General features: G+C 43.6%; 1 protein-coding gene across 1 annotated transcript in view; it reads right to left on the minus strand.

Annotated features, from left to right (window-relative positions):
- Positions 1-16,832, minus strand: part of prkaa2 (protein kinase, AMP-activated, alpha 2 catalytic subunit) — a 42,874-nt gene extending 26,042 nt beyond the window's left edge. The window contains exons 1-8 of the mRNA XM_060067877.1: positions 16,671-16,832; positions 15,619-15,760; positions 14,367-14,460; positions 13,785-13,929; positions 12,769-12,856; positions 12,415-12,639; positions 5,005-5,167; positions 4,318-4,656 (exon numbers count right to left, since the gene is read on the minus strand). Coding sequence (XP_059923860.1) covers positions 4,318-4,656; positions 5,005-5,167; positions 12,415-12,639; positions 12,769-12,856; positions 13,785-13,929; positions 14,367-14,460; positions 15,619-15,760; positions 16,671-16,767 — 1,293 coding nt within the window. The 5' untranslated portion in view covers positions 16,768-16,832. The remainder of the gene's footprint in view (positions 1-4,317; positions 4,657-5,004; positions 5,168-12,414; positions 12,640-12,768; positions 12,857-13,784; positions 13,930-14,366; positions 14,461-15,618; positions 15,761-16,670) is intronic.
- Between the last annotated feature and the right edge of the window lie 1,304 nt (positions 16,833-18,136).

Here is an 18,136-nt window from a genome sequence, read left to right on the forward strand (position 1 = left end):
GAGGTTACATGAATCGCTAGAGTTTTTTTGTTTGTGCTATGTTGTTTTTGATCCCCGCAGAGGAATCACATATATTGTTTTTTTAATCGAAGAGGGAAAAAGTGTGCCATCATCTGTTGTTGGCATACCGAGCTCCGTGGGAGACGTTTATTTGTTTCTTTCTAGGCAGCGCTAGTTTAGCTTTACCTAGATAGAAAAAGATAGAAAAAATGCCGAAAGGTAAAGGCTGGCCAAAGAAATCGATCTGGATGGTTTTCAAAAACTGGATCAAGAAGACTAGACGAAGTAAACCAATCGGGTTGTCACTATTGTCTCAGTGTAAGCGATACTTAATTAAGCATGTCAGCAACAAAAAGAGAGATGAATTGGAAAAGACAACTGCTCTGAAAAAAAATAGAGAGCAAATCAAACTGCTTGCCGACGAAATTCTTTTGTTAAAGGATGAAGCGACTCTGAACAAAGAGCAGAGGAAGTTGACAGACCTACACACAACGCTGGTCAGACAAGGAGTGATAGCGGCCCACCCCCTCGACTCAGGGCCCTCTGAGGGGAGTGACCAAGGCAAAGGAGGAGGAACCTTGGGAGCCTATGGTCGCATGTACCCCAAACTGCCATTGTGTGGCCCAGATGGGGAATACATCTTCCCTGGTGGTTTACAGGAGTCGGGACACAGTGTTCTTTCAGACATCAACAGCTTTATAGGCGAGTACCCGGTCATCTGCAGTACTCCCCACGTGCCACAGAAGGGAAATCCATCTGCCCCACCTGACTATGCTAATTATGATGCGACCCAGATCCCACAACAATTTCGACATCCGAACCCCCCAACACAACAACCCCCCGAGGTGAGGCCTGGAGCAGTGACTAAGAATGAATCACGCATTGGAGGATTTGATGACAACATACAACCACACTGCAGCGCGATGGGAGGCGCAGCCACACCACACATGAAGGCCACAGACGAGAAGAAGGAAATAGCCAGGGACCGAGAAAGATTCCCCCAGTCCGACAGGCAGAGAGAACCTCGACCATGCCACAACTGCGGTCAAAATGGACACTGGCAAAGAGAATGTAAGGCCCCTCGAAAGATGCACCGGGACCGCTCAAACAAAATGAGGGAACGATGGAAGAAATTACAAGCGCAGAGTGCTGAAGAAGAGCCGCATGTGCGATTCAATGTCGGAAACCAACAATAACACCGACTTGGAATGACACTCGTTAGATTTGGCACGCAAACTGACTGATACGGGGTGAAGAGTAGGGAGTGTTTGTTATTTTCATTCCTTTATTTTCACGAGAGGTTAATCTTCGAAAGATGCTAGGACTTTTGTCTCCTTTGTCGCCTATCTAATTGAGAATTAATGTTGGTTCCTTCTTGACACAACTGCTCAGCTTTAGAACATTTTATTTGTTTTGTTTTATTTTTGAACAAAGGTTCACTCATTCATTCATTCACACAAGGTTTATTGTAGAACTATGATGACTGATTACTGATATAACCATTTTCGAATCAAGCGATTAATTTTTGAATGATCATTTTTCATTGTTTATCGAATCATTAAGACAATTACAAACCAGAGTTGATTATTATTACTGTTGGAGGCTGTGACAATGCCTCCCCCATGATTGATACTGCACTTTTTCTTTGTTTCATGTTTCATCGTACCTGGGAGATCCAGGAGACACGGACACTTGTTGAGTCCTTGGGATGAGTCCTTGAACTGACCTGTGCCTGTGTTTGTCCTGACGCCCTACTACGAACTTTCATCCTCATCCCCCATCACCCCTGCGGTGGCCATCAACTGGAAAAGAACTCTGTTGCAACTGCTACTCAAAACCAACTGAGTCATGCAGCATTGTCTGTGATGTTGTTGTGCCAAGCAGAGGGAGGTGTCTGGACAGTTGACTTTCTTGATTCTTTAAATTTTTTATGTTTTGATTTAATCATGAGTAACCTAATGAGTTTGTTATTTTCTTTATTATAGTGGCCTACACCTGGTTTACTTGTGTATGATTTGAATTTACTTGTCTATTGCCTTTTATGCTTTCTTTCATTGATTTAGTTAATTATTAATGGGTCACCAGAAAATACACTGAATTCTCATTTTGTGTGTGATCTTTAAACTACGTTTAGTATGATCAAGAGGGAGGAATGTAGAATATTGGTGTATTTTAGTGTCTCTCTTTTGTTCACATTTCTAGTCTCGGGACAGGCCAGGGCCTCTCTTACTGATACAAGGTGTTATCTCCAACATTCTGCCATTGTTATGTTTCAACAAGGTTGAACCGACCTGGTCCTCCGGGACATAGCCAGGGCCAGATACCTTATCAAGGCTGAGAGTGCGTCTGTTCACGTGTTATTCATGTATCCCCTTTTTGTATAATACTCGCCCAACCCTTTGGTTCGACGAGAAGAGGGTTCGACAGCCAAGGAACAAGTCATCGACCACCGGGTCCACTATAGATTATTCAACCTAAGTCTGTATCTCGCTGTATTACATCCTGGAATAAACCATCTATTCAACCCTCTGATCCAACCTGTCAAGCTGCTTTGATTTCGACTTCAAGAATTACTACTGCGACTGAAAATACACAACGCAGAGTCTGTCCGAACAGTTTAGAAATAAGCTGAAATCTAACATAACTTAGAAAAGTCCTACTACTTTTTAGTTCTTTTTTTAAGACTAAAAATACTATTTTTTTATGGCTCTTTTACTCAATTCGTGCATTTGAGTATAACAACAAAGGGAGAGACGTCGGAGAACCCAACGCAGTCTATTCATAATAGTGTAATGACCACGGAAGAGGCAGTGAATAAAGTATTGAATAAACAGAGATTTATTAGATAGGCCTACCTAATAAACCGTTGGAACGCACAAGACCGGAAACATAGCAACGCCGGTAAACAAACCCAGAGAAGCCCAATCCCTATGAGAGCTCCCCGCGCTACGGCCATCCGGAGGCGCACAGAGCTTTTGGCCATGATATTATATATACAAATATTATATTACATACCATTATATTATATATAGAGCTCCGGGAGTCGCAAACGGCAACTTTCACTTTCTCCTCCATGCTGCAGTTCACCCCGAACTGAACTGCACTGAGTTTGACGGTTGAACGCTGATTGGCTGTTACGTTACACATGTGACTCAGTGGCCACGCTGTTGAACGCTGATTGGCTGTTCGCCTGTGCACGGCGAAAGTGTACAGGATCCTGTGTCACTTTGTATAGGATCCTTTCGCCCCATCGCGTTTGGTGTGAATGCACAGTAGACAGCCATTTATTAGATTCCTAATTAACCGTTGGAACACACAAGACCGGTAACCGTGGTAACCATAGCAACGCCGGTAAACAAACCCCTCGAAGAGAGCTCCTAGCCCTACGGCCATCCGGAGGCTCACATAGCTTTTGGCCTTGATATTATATATACAATTATATTATATTAATTCGCCCGATTCGCGTCTCTACGTTGACGCGTGAACGCACAGTAAAACCGAAAAAAACTTTGCTTTGGCGATCCCGAGATCGCGTTGTCTGAAATCATGATTTCGATCAGAAAACGATAAATCGTTCAGCCCTACTATACGACATAGAACGATAGTTACGTATTGTAACTCTAGATTCTACGAGTATAGGCGCAGCCTTTTAAGTGTCGGCCTCATTGTCCTTACATAGCTGAAGAAAAGCTGTTTATTGGGAGCAGAACGTCCGCCGGCGCCCGCGTATATCTGTGCCCGCGGACGTAATTGAGGCCCACGCTGTTGGTGGGCGGGGATTACAAATTTTTTAGTGCTACGGCTCACGCCTCGGAATAACCCAATAGCGATAGACTTAAAAGGCTGTGCCTATACTCACAGAATCTAGAGTTACAATACGTAACTATCGTTATCATAGCTTCCCCACAGGTTTCTGTGGGGAAGCGTGGAGAAATGTGGGAGGGATTGGGCTTTCTTTCAAAATGTTCCTCTCATATCACAAATAATCTTGCTCTATATAACTCTCAAATCTTTAACTTGTTTAATGTTTGGAGACAGTATGAGGCAAATGATTTATATTTTGACTTAAACAAACCACAAAGGTCACAAGGGGCAACCAATTGCTTCAGTGAATGCTAATCACAATGGAGAGCCAAAACAAGACTTGCGAGATTTGTCTATCACACCTCCTGGTGCATGCGCAGAATTAACTCACCCACATGGAACCTTTTTAGTGTTTCCTTGACATATAATAATGGCTATGGATGAGGTGCGGCGTGCATGTGGTGCGGCAGATAAAGGGCATAGCTGAATGACAGGAAATGGGCATCTTATTACCTTCCAGTCAAAGCTGAGCTGCTTCATGGCTCTGTACACTTCGGCCATGATGTCGTAGGGTCTGCTTTGGCTGCGGATGCCCAGGTGCCACTTGGCTTTTTTCACCGCCAGTGGCTTGGGCCGGGTGGTGTTGAGAGCATCCAGAGGGCAGCGGGACTTGGGGCTGTCGGCCAGCAGCGGCGGCATCCTCTCGGGATGGGGTTTGACACCCGGGGGCAGGGGCATGCCCTCCTCCATGAAAGAGCCCTGCGGGGGGCTGGAGGCCAGATAGAACTCGCTGGCCTGGGTCATGATGCGCCGGTTGTCTATGATCAGGTGGTAGGCCACCGCCAGGTGGTCCTGGAGGTTCGGGTGAGGGATACCAAGAAGGGTTGCGGGGATGAGAATAAGTGAAGATACGATAAGATAAGGATATTTTCTTTTTTATTATTAGATTAAAACTAAATAGAAGGGGAGGGAAAACCAACAGTTTAAAAGAATACATCGTAAATGGATTGTGCTAGAGAGCAGCTGAAAACAAGACACCTCAGTCCCCTGCTACAGCACAGGTTACACTTCAAGTGTGTCCTGTGCCCAGCATCTTCCAATTGAACAAACATTACTGTACTTTCTTACTTTATAAGACAGTGACCAAAAAACGAAATTGCAACAGTCCCACTACTGACAGCCTGCGGGCTGGGAGCGTACCTGGGGGTCTCCACTGTAGAGGCTGGACATGACCTCAGACTCAGTGCATTCAAACTTGTCGCACACCTCCCTGACAGCCTCCTCGTCCAGCACGTTGGTGTCGTACGAAGGATCCTCTGGGAACAGGTAGCCCGGCAGGTTCTGTTTGAACCAATCGTGCTCCCTGGGGAAAGGAGGGACAGACAGTCAACCAAACACACACAGATCCCTTCACACCTGGCAAGACACAATAGTGATAGGATCTGTGAAATCATACCAGGAGATGGTCGCATTCTGAGCACATCCAACAGAAGGGTGATTACATCCGACTTCCTGATACCCATACATAGCGTTTATTTAAACCAGGTTTTTTTACGTTTCTCGTGAGCATGAGAAAGTATCTTTTGCTCACGAGAAAGTATCTCGTGAGCACGAGAAGGCCTACGCATATCACTGGCTGTGTGTGTGTGTGTGTGTGTGTGTGTGTGTGTGTGTGTGTGTGTGTGTGTGTGTGTGTGTGTGTGTGTGTGTGTGTGTGTGTGGTCAGCGAGTGAGTGGACGATCGAGGAGAGCGGGCGGTAGTGTGCGTGTCAGTAGAAGAAGTAATGAACGAGTCTGGTTGTGAGCAAGTAAGAATAAAGTACCCAGCCTGTCAAGGATCGGTGGCCGCTACCAGTGTTGGGGGTAACGCGGTACAGTAACGATATTACTTTTTTGGGTAACGAAGTAAAGTAACGCATTCCATTTAAAATATCGGTAACTACACTACTTTACTAGACTTTAGTAATGCGCTTTCCTGCGTTACCCAAGCCCTGTTTGCCTGCGTGTAAAGTTCTGTTCTGTTGTGGTGCGTGCATGCGTGCTGCCTGTGTGTCTGCAGCGCCTGCTTGCCTCGGCACGTTGCCATAGCGATCGATTTGAGTGATGTAGCTGCTTGTGCGAAGGAGTGTTCAAGCGTTGAAGCGCAGAACCAGGTGACACGGAAAGACAGGCTGGTTGCAGGGATCAATGTAGAAGACATGCTTCCCCTGTCGACTATTGAATCGCCCAGATTTAGAAAAATACTAGATAAAATACCCGGACTCGCAAGCCAACATCCGACAGGAAAACATTTCCCATTAGCCTACCTGAACAAATGTTATACCGACATGGAATCGAAGCTCAAAAAATAGTTTGAGTCCTTCCTGGATCATGTGTCCACCAATACGGACATTTGGTACGAGCACGGTTTCAGTAGGGAATCGGCTCCGACGTTAACGGTTGTAACAAGATTGATTAAGAACGCACATTTCGGTGCCTCATAAGGAATGACGGTGCACTGGATAGACAGCATTACTTTAAAACTTGAGAAGGCTGCTCTTGCATGCAAGAGGGTGAGAGGAAGACACACTTACGATGTCATAGCTTGCGAAATAGATCAGGTTCATTCAGCCTTTGGACCACATAAAGTAACAGCATTTGTCACCGTCGCTCAAGTGCATTTCTGTTTTAAATTGTATGGGATAAAGTGACCTTTTTATATTTTTCATTGACCACTTAATTTTTTTCTCATGTTTCCCAAAGCCTGTGTTTTGAAACTTGTGTGTTGCTACTGATTGACCTCATCATAGCCTACTTTATCCTGTTGTTTGTGGATTTTACAGTGAGGCATTTCTTTGTGCAGACAGGGATATTGTATAGATTTATACAAAAAACACTAAGTGATGATAGGGCTATGTTTGTCCATGTATCTACAGTAAATTAGAAAAACGGGAGAGTAAAGTAATAAGCAGTGAAGTTACTTTTCAAATGCAGTAACTAGTAAAGGAATCTCATTACAATTTACAGAAGTAACTAGTAATAAGTAACTAATTACTTTTTTTGAGTAACTACCCCAACACTGGCCGCTACATTCCGACCTGTAAGCAGACCCACTGCCGGTCAAAGTGAAGGGTGTTGCCCCCGAGAAAGCATCGGCCCTGGAGGGAACGTCTCCCCTGTTGAGGCGGTAACCTACGTGCTCCAATAGTGCGAGATAAAAAATAAAGCACATTCATTTTAATGATTTTAGCTAGTCTGTGATTTATTACGGGCACGGGTCGGGTAACGGGCCAAATATTAACGGGTCTCGGCGAGTGCGGATTTCCTTTTGATATTATCACGAGTGACGGGGAGGATCTGGTACTGGACATCGCGGGTGCAGGTCTCAAAAAATGGACCCGTGCAGGACTCTGAAAGCAGAGTTGGTTGGGCCGCATTTGCCATGTCAGCATCATGGACAGCATCATAGCTCAGCTGACGTGGAAAACCATCTGACCTACCATATCTATGAATCTACCATGCGAATGTTTGGGCTACAATTCCTTTAGAGATACTTTGTCGTGCGGACCCAACAAACGCGCCCAAATGCAGCCCAACCAACTCTGCTCTCCGATATTTTGTTTATTTCCAATAGCCTAGGCCAGAGTCCTGCGGGTCCATTGTTTGAGACCTGCCCGCACCCGCAAAGTTCAGCACTAGATCCGGGCCCGCGATTAATCACACGCAAGCTAAAATCATTCAAACATATATGCGCTTTATTTTTAACTCGCAATATTGGAGCACGTATACCCTCTTGCCCTCCGCCTCCAACTATGAGATGGTTAGTGTTACACCTTTCCTGCGGTCGGCTCCCAGACCGTAGTCGAGGAGCATAGGGGAGACATTCCCTCCAGGGCCGATGCTCTCTCGGGGGCAACACCCTTCACTTTAACTGGCAGTGGGTCTACTTATAGGTCGGAATATGGCCGGAATATAGCCGGAATGTAGCGGCCACCGATTCTTGACAGGCTGGGTACTTTATTCTTCTATTCTTCTATTATCACAACCGGACTCGTTCATTACTTCACTAAACTGACACGCACTACCGCTTGCTCTCCTCGCTCGTCCAATCACTCGCTGACGTCACTCTGTGACACTAGGCCACATATTTAATATTTTAGGATACACTGTAAAAATATTACCTGGTTTCAATATGTAAAGAATTAACAGGTATAATGTGGTGATCCTAAAGTAATGTTCCTACCTTAATGTGTACCTGTGGCCTTATATTTATATGTATATATTTTATATTTATGACTGTTATTGTTTTCTGACCGGGGATCGGTGTTCCGCAAATCAGCTGACGTACCTGTCAGCTGACGGGATGAGGTTCGAGAGGTTTTAAATACAAGGAAGTGAATTGCCAGGGTTTGGCGCGTAATGAATGAATGGAGGGAGTCTGAGAGGGACCTCTAACAAACGCCAGTCCAACTGAGAAAGCTTAATAGTGGGAAAGCTTTAAGAACCACTGAGACAAAGTCGACAACTCTTGCCGACTCGTTGGATACGTCGGTAAGAGCGATTTATATTTTTTGCTGGAGGTTTTTGTTACGACCTGGGTCATCTTGTTTTTCTTAGCCTGTCTTTTTCCCGGATTGCCTATTTTTTCCCCGGACGTAAGAGACAGTTGCTTGCGGAGTTTTGTTCGGGGACATCGGGGATTTCGTTTGGATATTCTTTTTTGTTTGCTTTGAACTAGAGGGAGAACGCGCGAGTGTGCGCAAGAGGCGCGCAAATGGAGGCCGCATATTAACGCGGTTATCAGATCACATCGGCGGAAAAGACTTTTGGGGTATCTGGACTGTGGGTTTATTTGAGGGTTGTTTGGTGAATGTAATTCCCTGAGCTATATCCTCGTTATTTGTAGTATTATTAAGTGGTCTCAAACGAACACAATCAATGTGCTTGGTTCTCAAATTAAGAAACTTGTGTTTCTTTCGTAATAATTGGGCTAAAAGATTAGTCAAAGTGTTACAACTCACACACAAACAATCACACACACCACACATTCTGATAGATAAAATAGACACGAAACTCAAAGTCCTTTGAACAAAAAAATAAATAATAATAATAATATTCATTAAAGGTTGGGTATGGATTTCACTTTTTTGGCAATTTTTGCAAAATTACTTGAAATCCTTATCATAACCCACTTACAGCCACTGAGTTAGAAGTACTGACATGAAAATTAAACAAGTCAATCATCTGTGGAACGGGCAGGGCTCGAAAAACTCCAGCCAATGATTTCCAGAGCCACCGAGTTGCATTGGACAGTAAGTACGTCAATCAAACGGTCGTACTGCAGTCCCCCTCCCCCGCACGCGACCCCTTCGTGCACGTACTCAAACCTCGTGACCCAGAGCAAGCTTCTGTTTGTTGTTATCCTGCGGTAGCTACTGGAGCTAGCTAACTAGCAAATGACTCGCTCTCGCGCATCTGTGTTTGCTCGTGCATGATTGCGCGTCCATGTACTTGGAATGGGTGGAGTCAGAGTCAGCGTTGAAGGAGAGGGGGTAGGACCATTTGAGTTGTGTATTCAAAATCTGCTGGCATTTCGCAAATCCCATACCCAACCTTTAATCGGCCATTATGAATGCCGATACCGATAGTTTGGAAAAAGCCTAATATCGGCCCGCCGATTAATCAGTCGGGCTCTTGTTGTGTTTACTACTGCATTGAGTTACTCATACAGTAAAACTCCAAATCATGGATATGACTCATGTCCACGTAAACAAGAATGTGGTGCGTGAACGAGTTAGAAAGATACAGGAAAATTCAAAACAGTACACAGACAGGAAGAAGAAGACATCCTTCAACCCCGGTGATCAGGTTAGGATTCGGAAGCCATGGAAGGTAAAGAAAGGGGACCAAAAGTTCACAAAGAAAGCCAAGAACTGTGGTCCGGAACAAAAGCCCATACACCTACCTGTTGGATGATGGTAGAATCTGGAACACATCTCATCTTTCTGTACTACTGTGGTAGAAATTAATGAGTATATTCTATGGTAAACCATGATTAGTATAAAGTCTTTTATCTTTAATGGTGGAAGACACATGATGCCTGCAGAACCTAGGGTTCAGAACAAATGGTGGAACACAGGAATGTGCAAGAAGCTGCGGGGTCAAGCCATGTTGACCTCAGCCTTTCAGCCTTGGGTCATCTTGGCTACGGGGTTAATCCATGCAGACCTCAGACTGGGGCTTTGTTGATAACATGCTGAGACGAAGATTGACTGGGCGGAAACCTCCATTGTGACAAAGGAATTCTTGTATTTTTGTGTGTATAAAGAGAAGCTGGAATCGATGTTCGAGCAGTGACTCTATAGACCTACTCAGGCTGTTATCGTTGTGTTTTATATCTAGGTTAATCTTCGACACTACCAGAAATGAACGCTCAATGACACTGAACAAACCGAATCTCAATGAGGCTTAAAAAAAAAAAAGTTTGGTTCCTGTTGGTTGTCAGTTGAGGTCATGGGTAGGTAGGGAATTTTTTATTTATTTTTTTTCCAGCGGCAGCGAATGATAGGTAGGTTGTTTTCATTTAAAAACGAGAAAATTCGCTCATCCTTGTACAGAATGAAGAGGTGCTGTACCAAAACGTAATTATAGTTTGCATAAAAAATATTATTCTTTTTTTTTTTTTTGTTATGAAGGAATTCGCCTTTATTGAAAGGGGGAGATGTTGTGTTCACTACGGCATTGAGTTACTCATACAGTTATGTTCAGTTGAATTGTACAGCCTATTGGTGACGTAGTAAAGCAGACTGATTATATAGATGCTAGAAGAGGGGAAGAGGAATGTAATGTATGTTGATACAAGAACGGAGATAAAGATAACGTAACAGCTCTACAGAATAGCCAAACTAAAATGCATTTAAACTGGAAACTTGATACTGAAAATGTCCCTAATATAATGAAAACGGCAGTTTAGAAGTGTATCCCACTAGCTCTACAACAGGATAAAAATAGGTTAACAAAAGAGTCTAACACTGTGGGAACATACTGTATTAAAACCAGATTGTAGAAACTAAATATAAATTGTTCAGATAGAAAAACACACTGGTCGCGCTTAAGATATTTCTTAAATATGAAAACAAAGTAATCATATATGACAATAGTCGACTGATGGATTGCTTTAAGTCTACTAAAAACTTTCTTTGACGGGTTCAGTCCTAAATACTAGCACCCTGCACTTAACACCATGAGCAGTGTCTGTCTGCGACCTGCAAGACGGAGGCGTAACTTGTAGTGGGCGTAACTTGTAGTCGGAGGCGTAACTTGTACTAGGAGGCGTAACTTGTACTTTTCTAAATCGCGGTCCACGCGAGATCTTCTCTTTTCGCGGTAAAAAAAGATCCTTGTAAATCACGGTTCACACGAGATCTTCCTTGAAGTCGGATCTCCAGATATTCATGTCGGTAAGTAAAAAGAAGTGGATTAACAAGAATGATTTTTTTTTGTTTTTACAAGCTTAATGAACTCTAGAACTAGGGCAGACTACTTGTGGTTGTGATACTGTTTAATATTCTTTACGAAATGTTCTAACGCTTAGGCCTACTGTTTTAACGTTGGAAGAAACCCCAGCTTCCGCCACCTCGGTGAAGTTAGTTCGATGCACACATTTGAGATGCCCACTGAATAGTCACAAAATACTCAGTACTGTACAGGCTAGTAGATGTTGCTTGCTTCTTTCTGCCCCGATTTTGCACAGTGCAACAGCGATGACGTACCTGAGAAATCCATGTATTGAAGACCGGCAAATATATATAAAATGAGGGCTTGTAATGTGAACGCTATAATATGAAGGCTTTCTCATAACTATCCTCATGTTAGTGACATTGTTCTTGTCTTGTTTCTATCAGTAATATTTATTTTAATTCATTGTTTTCTATCTCATGCAGGACCTTGAAAACATGCAGCATGCGATCAATAACAATATGTATTCAATAAAATTATTTTAATTATAAATCTGCTGTCTTTAATTCTTAATCTGCAGTCTTTTTGTTAAAGGTATAAAGGGATTAAGTAGGCTAAACTTAAGCAGGTTCCCCACGTTAAACTGCTATATGCATTACATGTCATTGTAAAATTGTAATAGGCTTCTTTTCTTAAATGCATATGACCCAGGGATGTCAGTTTCAAGCAAGGCTATGATTAAGCTAATCAAGAGCATATCAAGATTAAGCTAATCAAGAGCATATTTTTAAATGAGCGGGTCGGGTGCATTATTTTTATATAAGGCCTAATATTTGAGGTCCGAGTTGCGGTCATTTATGTACCCGCGCACCACTGCTACATACAGATCACTTCCGCGATTTAGAAAAGTACTAGACACGCCTCCGACTACAAGTTACGCCTCCTACTACAAGTTACGCCTCCTCCGACTACAAGTTACGCCTCCTACTACAAGTTACGCCTCCTCCGACTACAAGTTACGCCTCCTACTACAAGTTACGCCTCCGTCTTGCAGGACGCAGACAGATACTATTGAACACCAAGGTACAGAGCGGCGCTATTTAGTTAGGATTAAGTAATAGTTGCAGTATCCCAGGCAGAGCAGGGAAAAGTCGGGGGGGGGGTGGGGGGTACCGGATGTCTTTGATGGTGGCTCTCTTCAGCGGGTCCACCTGCAGCATGAGCATGAGCAGCGAGGCCACGGAGCGGTTCAGGTACTCCGGCATGTAGAACACCCCTCCCCGGATCTTCTTGAACAGTGTTGGCACGTGCTCGTCGTCGAAGGGCAGTGTGCCGCAGAGCAAGGCATACAGGATCACTCCGCAGCTCCAGATGTCCACCTCTGGACCGGCATACAGCCTGCGCACAGCATGGCAGCCGTCAGCACCAGACATTTGTCCAAGAGGTGAATCACATTTATAGTGATTATGCTTATGTAAACTTTGATTATTGCAGATACGGAGGCGTCATCCGGTGACACACACGTACCGTCCTGAGATAACCTCTGGGGCGGCATAGTTAGGCGAGCCACAGCTTGTTCTCAGGAACTCCCCGTCTGACATCATATTTGACAGGCCTGTTGGCCCATCACAGTGCAAGACAAGGACAAGGACTCAGAAACACCTTCAAGGGCTTGTTTTGACAACAGACCTTGCAGTAAAACCTCAAGAGTTCAAAACATCATATCGTTATCATCGGTCTTTACAGAGGGAGGTGGAGAAAAGGAGGACGGTAGGAGAGGAGAGTAGGATGTTGATCTGAGGAGGTCTCTTGATACGTCTATCATCTTTCCCCTCTCTGGGTCTCTACTACCTCGTTTGACATCATTTAAATTAGATGAGCCCCCATTGGCCGGTCAAGGCCGCAGCCCTCAAGCTAAACACAGACGCCTGCGGTCTTCCTGGGTTCTCTCTTATCTCTCCTTCTTGCCTTAACGCAATGGAGCACTATTCACCAGTGCCTGTTGCTTTCAACAAAAACCCTTGCTGAGCCCCCCTCCTGCCTGCCCCTGCTCTTTTCTCTCATTATATCAATGACACTGGGCCTCTATACTACGTATACCAAAATGTATTTAAGGCTGCTTGGTTGCGTGGAGACTAAACTTCCCCAGTCCCTCTAGGACCCTAGATGTATACCTGCGATAATCTTTCACTGCTGTCTGTCTGTCTCTCTCTCTCTCTCTCTCTCTCCCTCCCCCTCCCTCTCCCTCTCTCCCTCTCTCATTGGATTACTGAGAAGCAGCCAATCGAGAGTGATTCACTTTAATAAGCAGCTTGGTGTACAGGGCTGCATTATCTCCCTCCCACATCCTCTTGACAGTTAGGGTGGTAACATGGCTTCACAATCAACCACCTATTGCGTATAATATCACTCTCTCTTTGATTCTGAACTTCACCTCATGTCCATAGTGCTTCACACTCTTTGCCTGACATTTTTATTGTTTTTAGAACGAGGAGAAGAGGAAAGACATAAAGACCAACTTCCCCGCCACCACTTCCCCTTACCAAAGTCTGCTATCTTGGCATTTTTGCTGGCATCTAGCAGGACATTCTCCGGCTTGAGGTCTCTGTGGACCACCATGTGTCTGTGGCAGTAGTCAACAGCAGAGATAATCTGCTGGAAGAGACGCCGTGCCTCTGAGTCCTCTACCTAGACCACAGGAGAAATGGTCAATCCGCAGGATAGCAGACACAACCACAGGCTGAAAGTACTGGGTGTATTCATAAAATAGGATGTACTTTATTAACCCTGGAAGGGAAATACAATGTATCCCTAATCTGTGATATGGATTTTGATAGGGCTGTTAAATCCCTGACGACATTCCAATCAAAACAGAAATTGAAAGCACAAATGCTGAACAGAAAAAAGATTTAGAATAACTTTGAACATGGTATTAGCATTAATTAGCCCATATTGAGATGCTCGAAAAAACCACAACAATACATAGGCAAACATTTCAGGCTTGACACTGTGATGATAGTGATGATAGTTGCTTTTGGTATAATGATGTAAAACAAAAATAGATCTATAAATCTAGACCAAAATCGATGTGCCTTGAATGAATCTGCAGATCAAGAGTGCCTTACCCGTCCGTGTTTACAGATGTAGTCAAAGAGCTCCCCTCCTGATACATACTCCATTACCATGAAGAAGTCTGTTGGTGTGCTTATCACCTGGTACCTGACACACACACACACACACACACACACACACACACACACACTTTTCTAATCCTTTTGGGTCTGTGATAGCATTACAAGGAGTGTAGTAGTTTTGTAACAAACGTACAGTTGAAGATGGATTAGGTGCATGTCAATTGAAGGCATACGTAGCATGTATTTATAAAAGGTCAGGCAGCAACAATCAGGTTATACTGTAATGTGTGAGTGAGTACTTAAACTGAGCTCTGCACCCTGGCTCTGTCGGGTAACAAACCTCAAATATGTCAGACGCACTCACTATTCAACACCATAGATTCTCACTTCTTCACACACACACACACACACACACACACACACACACACACACACACACACACACACACACACACACACACACACACACACACACACACACACACACACACACACACACACACACACCTAGAGTACTTCCAAAGCCATAAGAGCACACGTTCACAGGATATCTTTGTGCCAGTGAGGGGGGCTGCTTCTCACATCATAAAGCCTGAGGCCATCTGTTGAGGAGCAGAGCATATAAACTGGTCTTGTGTGTGTGTAAATGTGTGTGTATATGTCGCTGTTTTCTAGTGTAGTTCCCAATCTCAGTGCTACAGTACTGGGTATGATAGCAGACACTCGCTGGCTGAAAAGGCACATGCATGCATAGCTGACAGTGTTACAGGGTTAGGCTAACTCGAACCCAGGCCTAAAAATAACACAGGGCTTATTGAGTGGGGAAAGAGATGAGAGCATAGTTTAATGGATAGAGAGATTAGGAAAGGGATGCTTTTTTGCTTTTTGTGTAACTTAAATTGTCTGTTATCTGACTGCATACCAAACTTCAGGCAACAGTTAGTGAACATGATATACATTGTACGCAAACTTTAGCTGCTAGTATCTCTTGTTTGTGAATGACTAAGTGAGTGAGTGAAACTATTGAGAGCTAACTTCTGAGCATGCCCATTAAGAGGCAGCTATAGTAAACAAACAGAGTTAAGAGTGGACCATATCACAGTAAAAACAAAAAGAGATACAAAGGGAATACAATGAAGCAGGCGCAGCCAATGTTCTGGTGCTCTGATGTCCAAAACATTTAGGCAATAACCAAGAGAACAAGGTTGTTTGTTGTGCGTGGTGACGTGTCTCAATCTCTTACAGTTTGATGATGTGTGGGTGCCTGAAGAGTTTGAGGTTCTGTATCTCCCGTTTGATTTTCCCCACGACATCAAGGCTGCGGATCTTCTGCCTATTGAGGATCTTTACAGCCACTTTATGGCCAGTCAGCTGATGTTGGCCAACTAAATGTAAAATGAATAATACACTATGTATTTATTGGAGAAAAACAGTTTGCCTTTATTTATGCTTGGCAATAAATAAAGGCAGAGATGGTATTAAGAAAACAATGCATCTAGTAAAGAAAGAAATAGCATGACGTAGATAACATTGCAAATAAGTCACCAGTGCTTAAGACTACAGTTCAGATTTCCCTGTAGGAAAATGAACACGTATTTGCTTTGAGAATGTAGAAAAAGCATTGTTTTTGTGACCAAATAAAAGCCCAAGCGCGTCACACAAACCCATTTGAAGTGCGTGTTAAAAGGGCCCGTTGGAGACGCCAGTCAGGGGGTTCAAATACCACAAGGTCACGCGCACGGAAAAACTGGAGCCGAGAAATTATCATAACACCGTGACTTGCTAATCACGTCCAATGTCAGTGTTGTGATTTACGTGGTTTAAGAGCGAGGCAGTGCTCGATATTAGCCACATATAAATGCCATTTAAGTTAATTCCCAGTCGTTATCATTTGGTCGTTTCTACGACAGGGTTTGTGTAGGTTATTCTTAAGAGATGTCCTTTAGCGACAGGACCAAACACGTAAAGCCTATAAAGACAGAAATGAAGCTTACAATACTATTCAAATTCTCGCACTTAACATTAGATATTTAACGCCCAAGGTTAGTGATAAGAAACATGGTGATAGTGTTTTGGTAGGAGAATTTGCCTTTCAAGCCGCCTAAGTCTCAAAATATGTTTACGCTGTAAAGACGTCACGCTGCTGCTCGTATCGCTGTAGCTACGCAGGTTGCGTATTGACCACCGGCAAGTTTAACATTGTGGAGGGAAAGGTATTATGTTCTACTGAAATGCACCATGATAATACAAAAAGGTCTACGTTTTCATAGACATGGGGTACGAATAGGACTTAACTTTTTACTTTCCCGAATGTTCCGACGCCAAGCGTGTCGCCGAGGACGTAATGGCCAATCTTTACTCTGCCTTCGTGCTTCTGTTGCCGCTCTGCCATCTTCTCCGTTACCTACCGTGAGTCCACGGCGGCGGGTGAGCTGCTGCTGCTGTCTGCGTGCGGAGGGGAGGCGGGGCGGTGCTCACATGCTGCACAGACAGGGCCGGCGCTAGCCATTTCGGTGCCCTAAGCACAAATGCATTGTGGTGCCCCCCAAAAATGGACATCAATTCAGTAATTGTCAGTACGTTTCTCTTTATTTCCAAAATAACTTCAACATGTAATGTTTGCAAATAAATAAGAGGAATTAAAATCTTGATAAAAGACTACACTAATTGTGCATCAACAATAGCACCAAACATTTAAATAAATAAAATAATAGTGCCTACAGAGGGACACGTCTGCATTTCCTGGCTGCAATGTCAGCAATCAGGTCATCATATGACCGTTTCTGAGCCACGTCTCGATTAATGCTGATGACGGCCAGTGACATTAAAGAAGAGTCCACAACACTATTGAAAAATGTGACCTCAAGCTTTTTAAGGGCAGGTGGGGGTAAGTCATTCATGTGCAAGTCACAAGCAAGTCTCAAGTCATAACCTTCAAGTCTCAAGCAAGTACCAAGTCACTGTGGTGAGAATCAAGCAAGTCACAAGTCAAGTCATTGCTCAGGTCAAGCAAGTCACAAGTCAAATCATACACAAATCTGATGATCTAACCCAGTTTCCACATTTAAAAATCGGTTAAGAGAGTGGTTCATAAGTTGAGTTTTATTTCAACATTAACAATAACAATGTCTTAACAATAACAATAACTCAAACTATTCAAAACATTCCAAAACCATTATGTGCATAGTTTGAAAATGTTTTTTATGATCATTACCTCCAACCTATGAACAGAATCAAATATAACCTCTAGGTAGCTGTATACGACAACAGTTCAAGTCAATCACTCAATCTCCCTAGATGTTGTAGAATATTATTTGCAACACATGGCATCAGACATGAAAAAAAAGAATATTTCAAAAGTAATATCACATACACATACTGTAGGAAGGGGAAATAGTAATACACAAGCCTGAAAGCTGGTAGCAATCTTGCTGCCTCGCAACATACATCGACTTACAATGCATTGCATTTGCAAAAAAAATAATTTGACAGTACTTTGTCACTGAGTTCTGAATGATGCGGTCACATTATCACCCCACCATGGCTGAACACACGTTCAAGAGGTGCACTTGATGCAGGGACTGCTATAACTCGTACCTCCACCTTGAACAAAAAGACACTTAAAACCACTGAGTTAGGGTTGGTTCACAGTACACATGCATAACGTAGGCTACATAACAAACGCCAAATAAACGTCCTGAAATGCAGTAGGCCTATATAAGTAAACTTGGCTAGTACTTGGCTGACAACTTCTGATGGCT

Source organism: Gadus macrocephalus, chromosome 12 (assembly GCF_031168955.1).
Source record: "Gadus macrocephalus chromosome 12, ASM3116895v1".
Classification (NCBI taxonomy): Eukaryota; Metazoa; Chordata; class Actinopteri; order Gadiformes; family Gadidae; genus Gadus; species Gadus macrocephalus.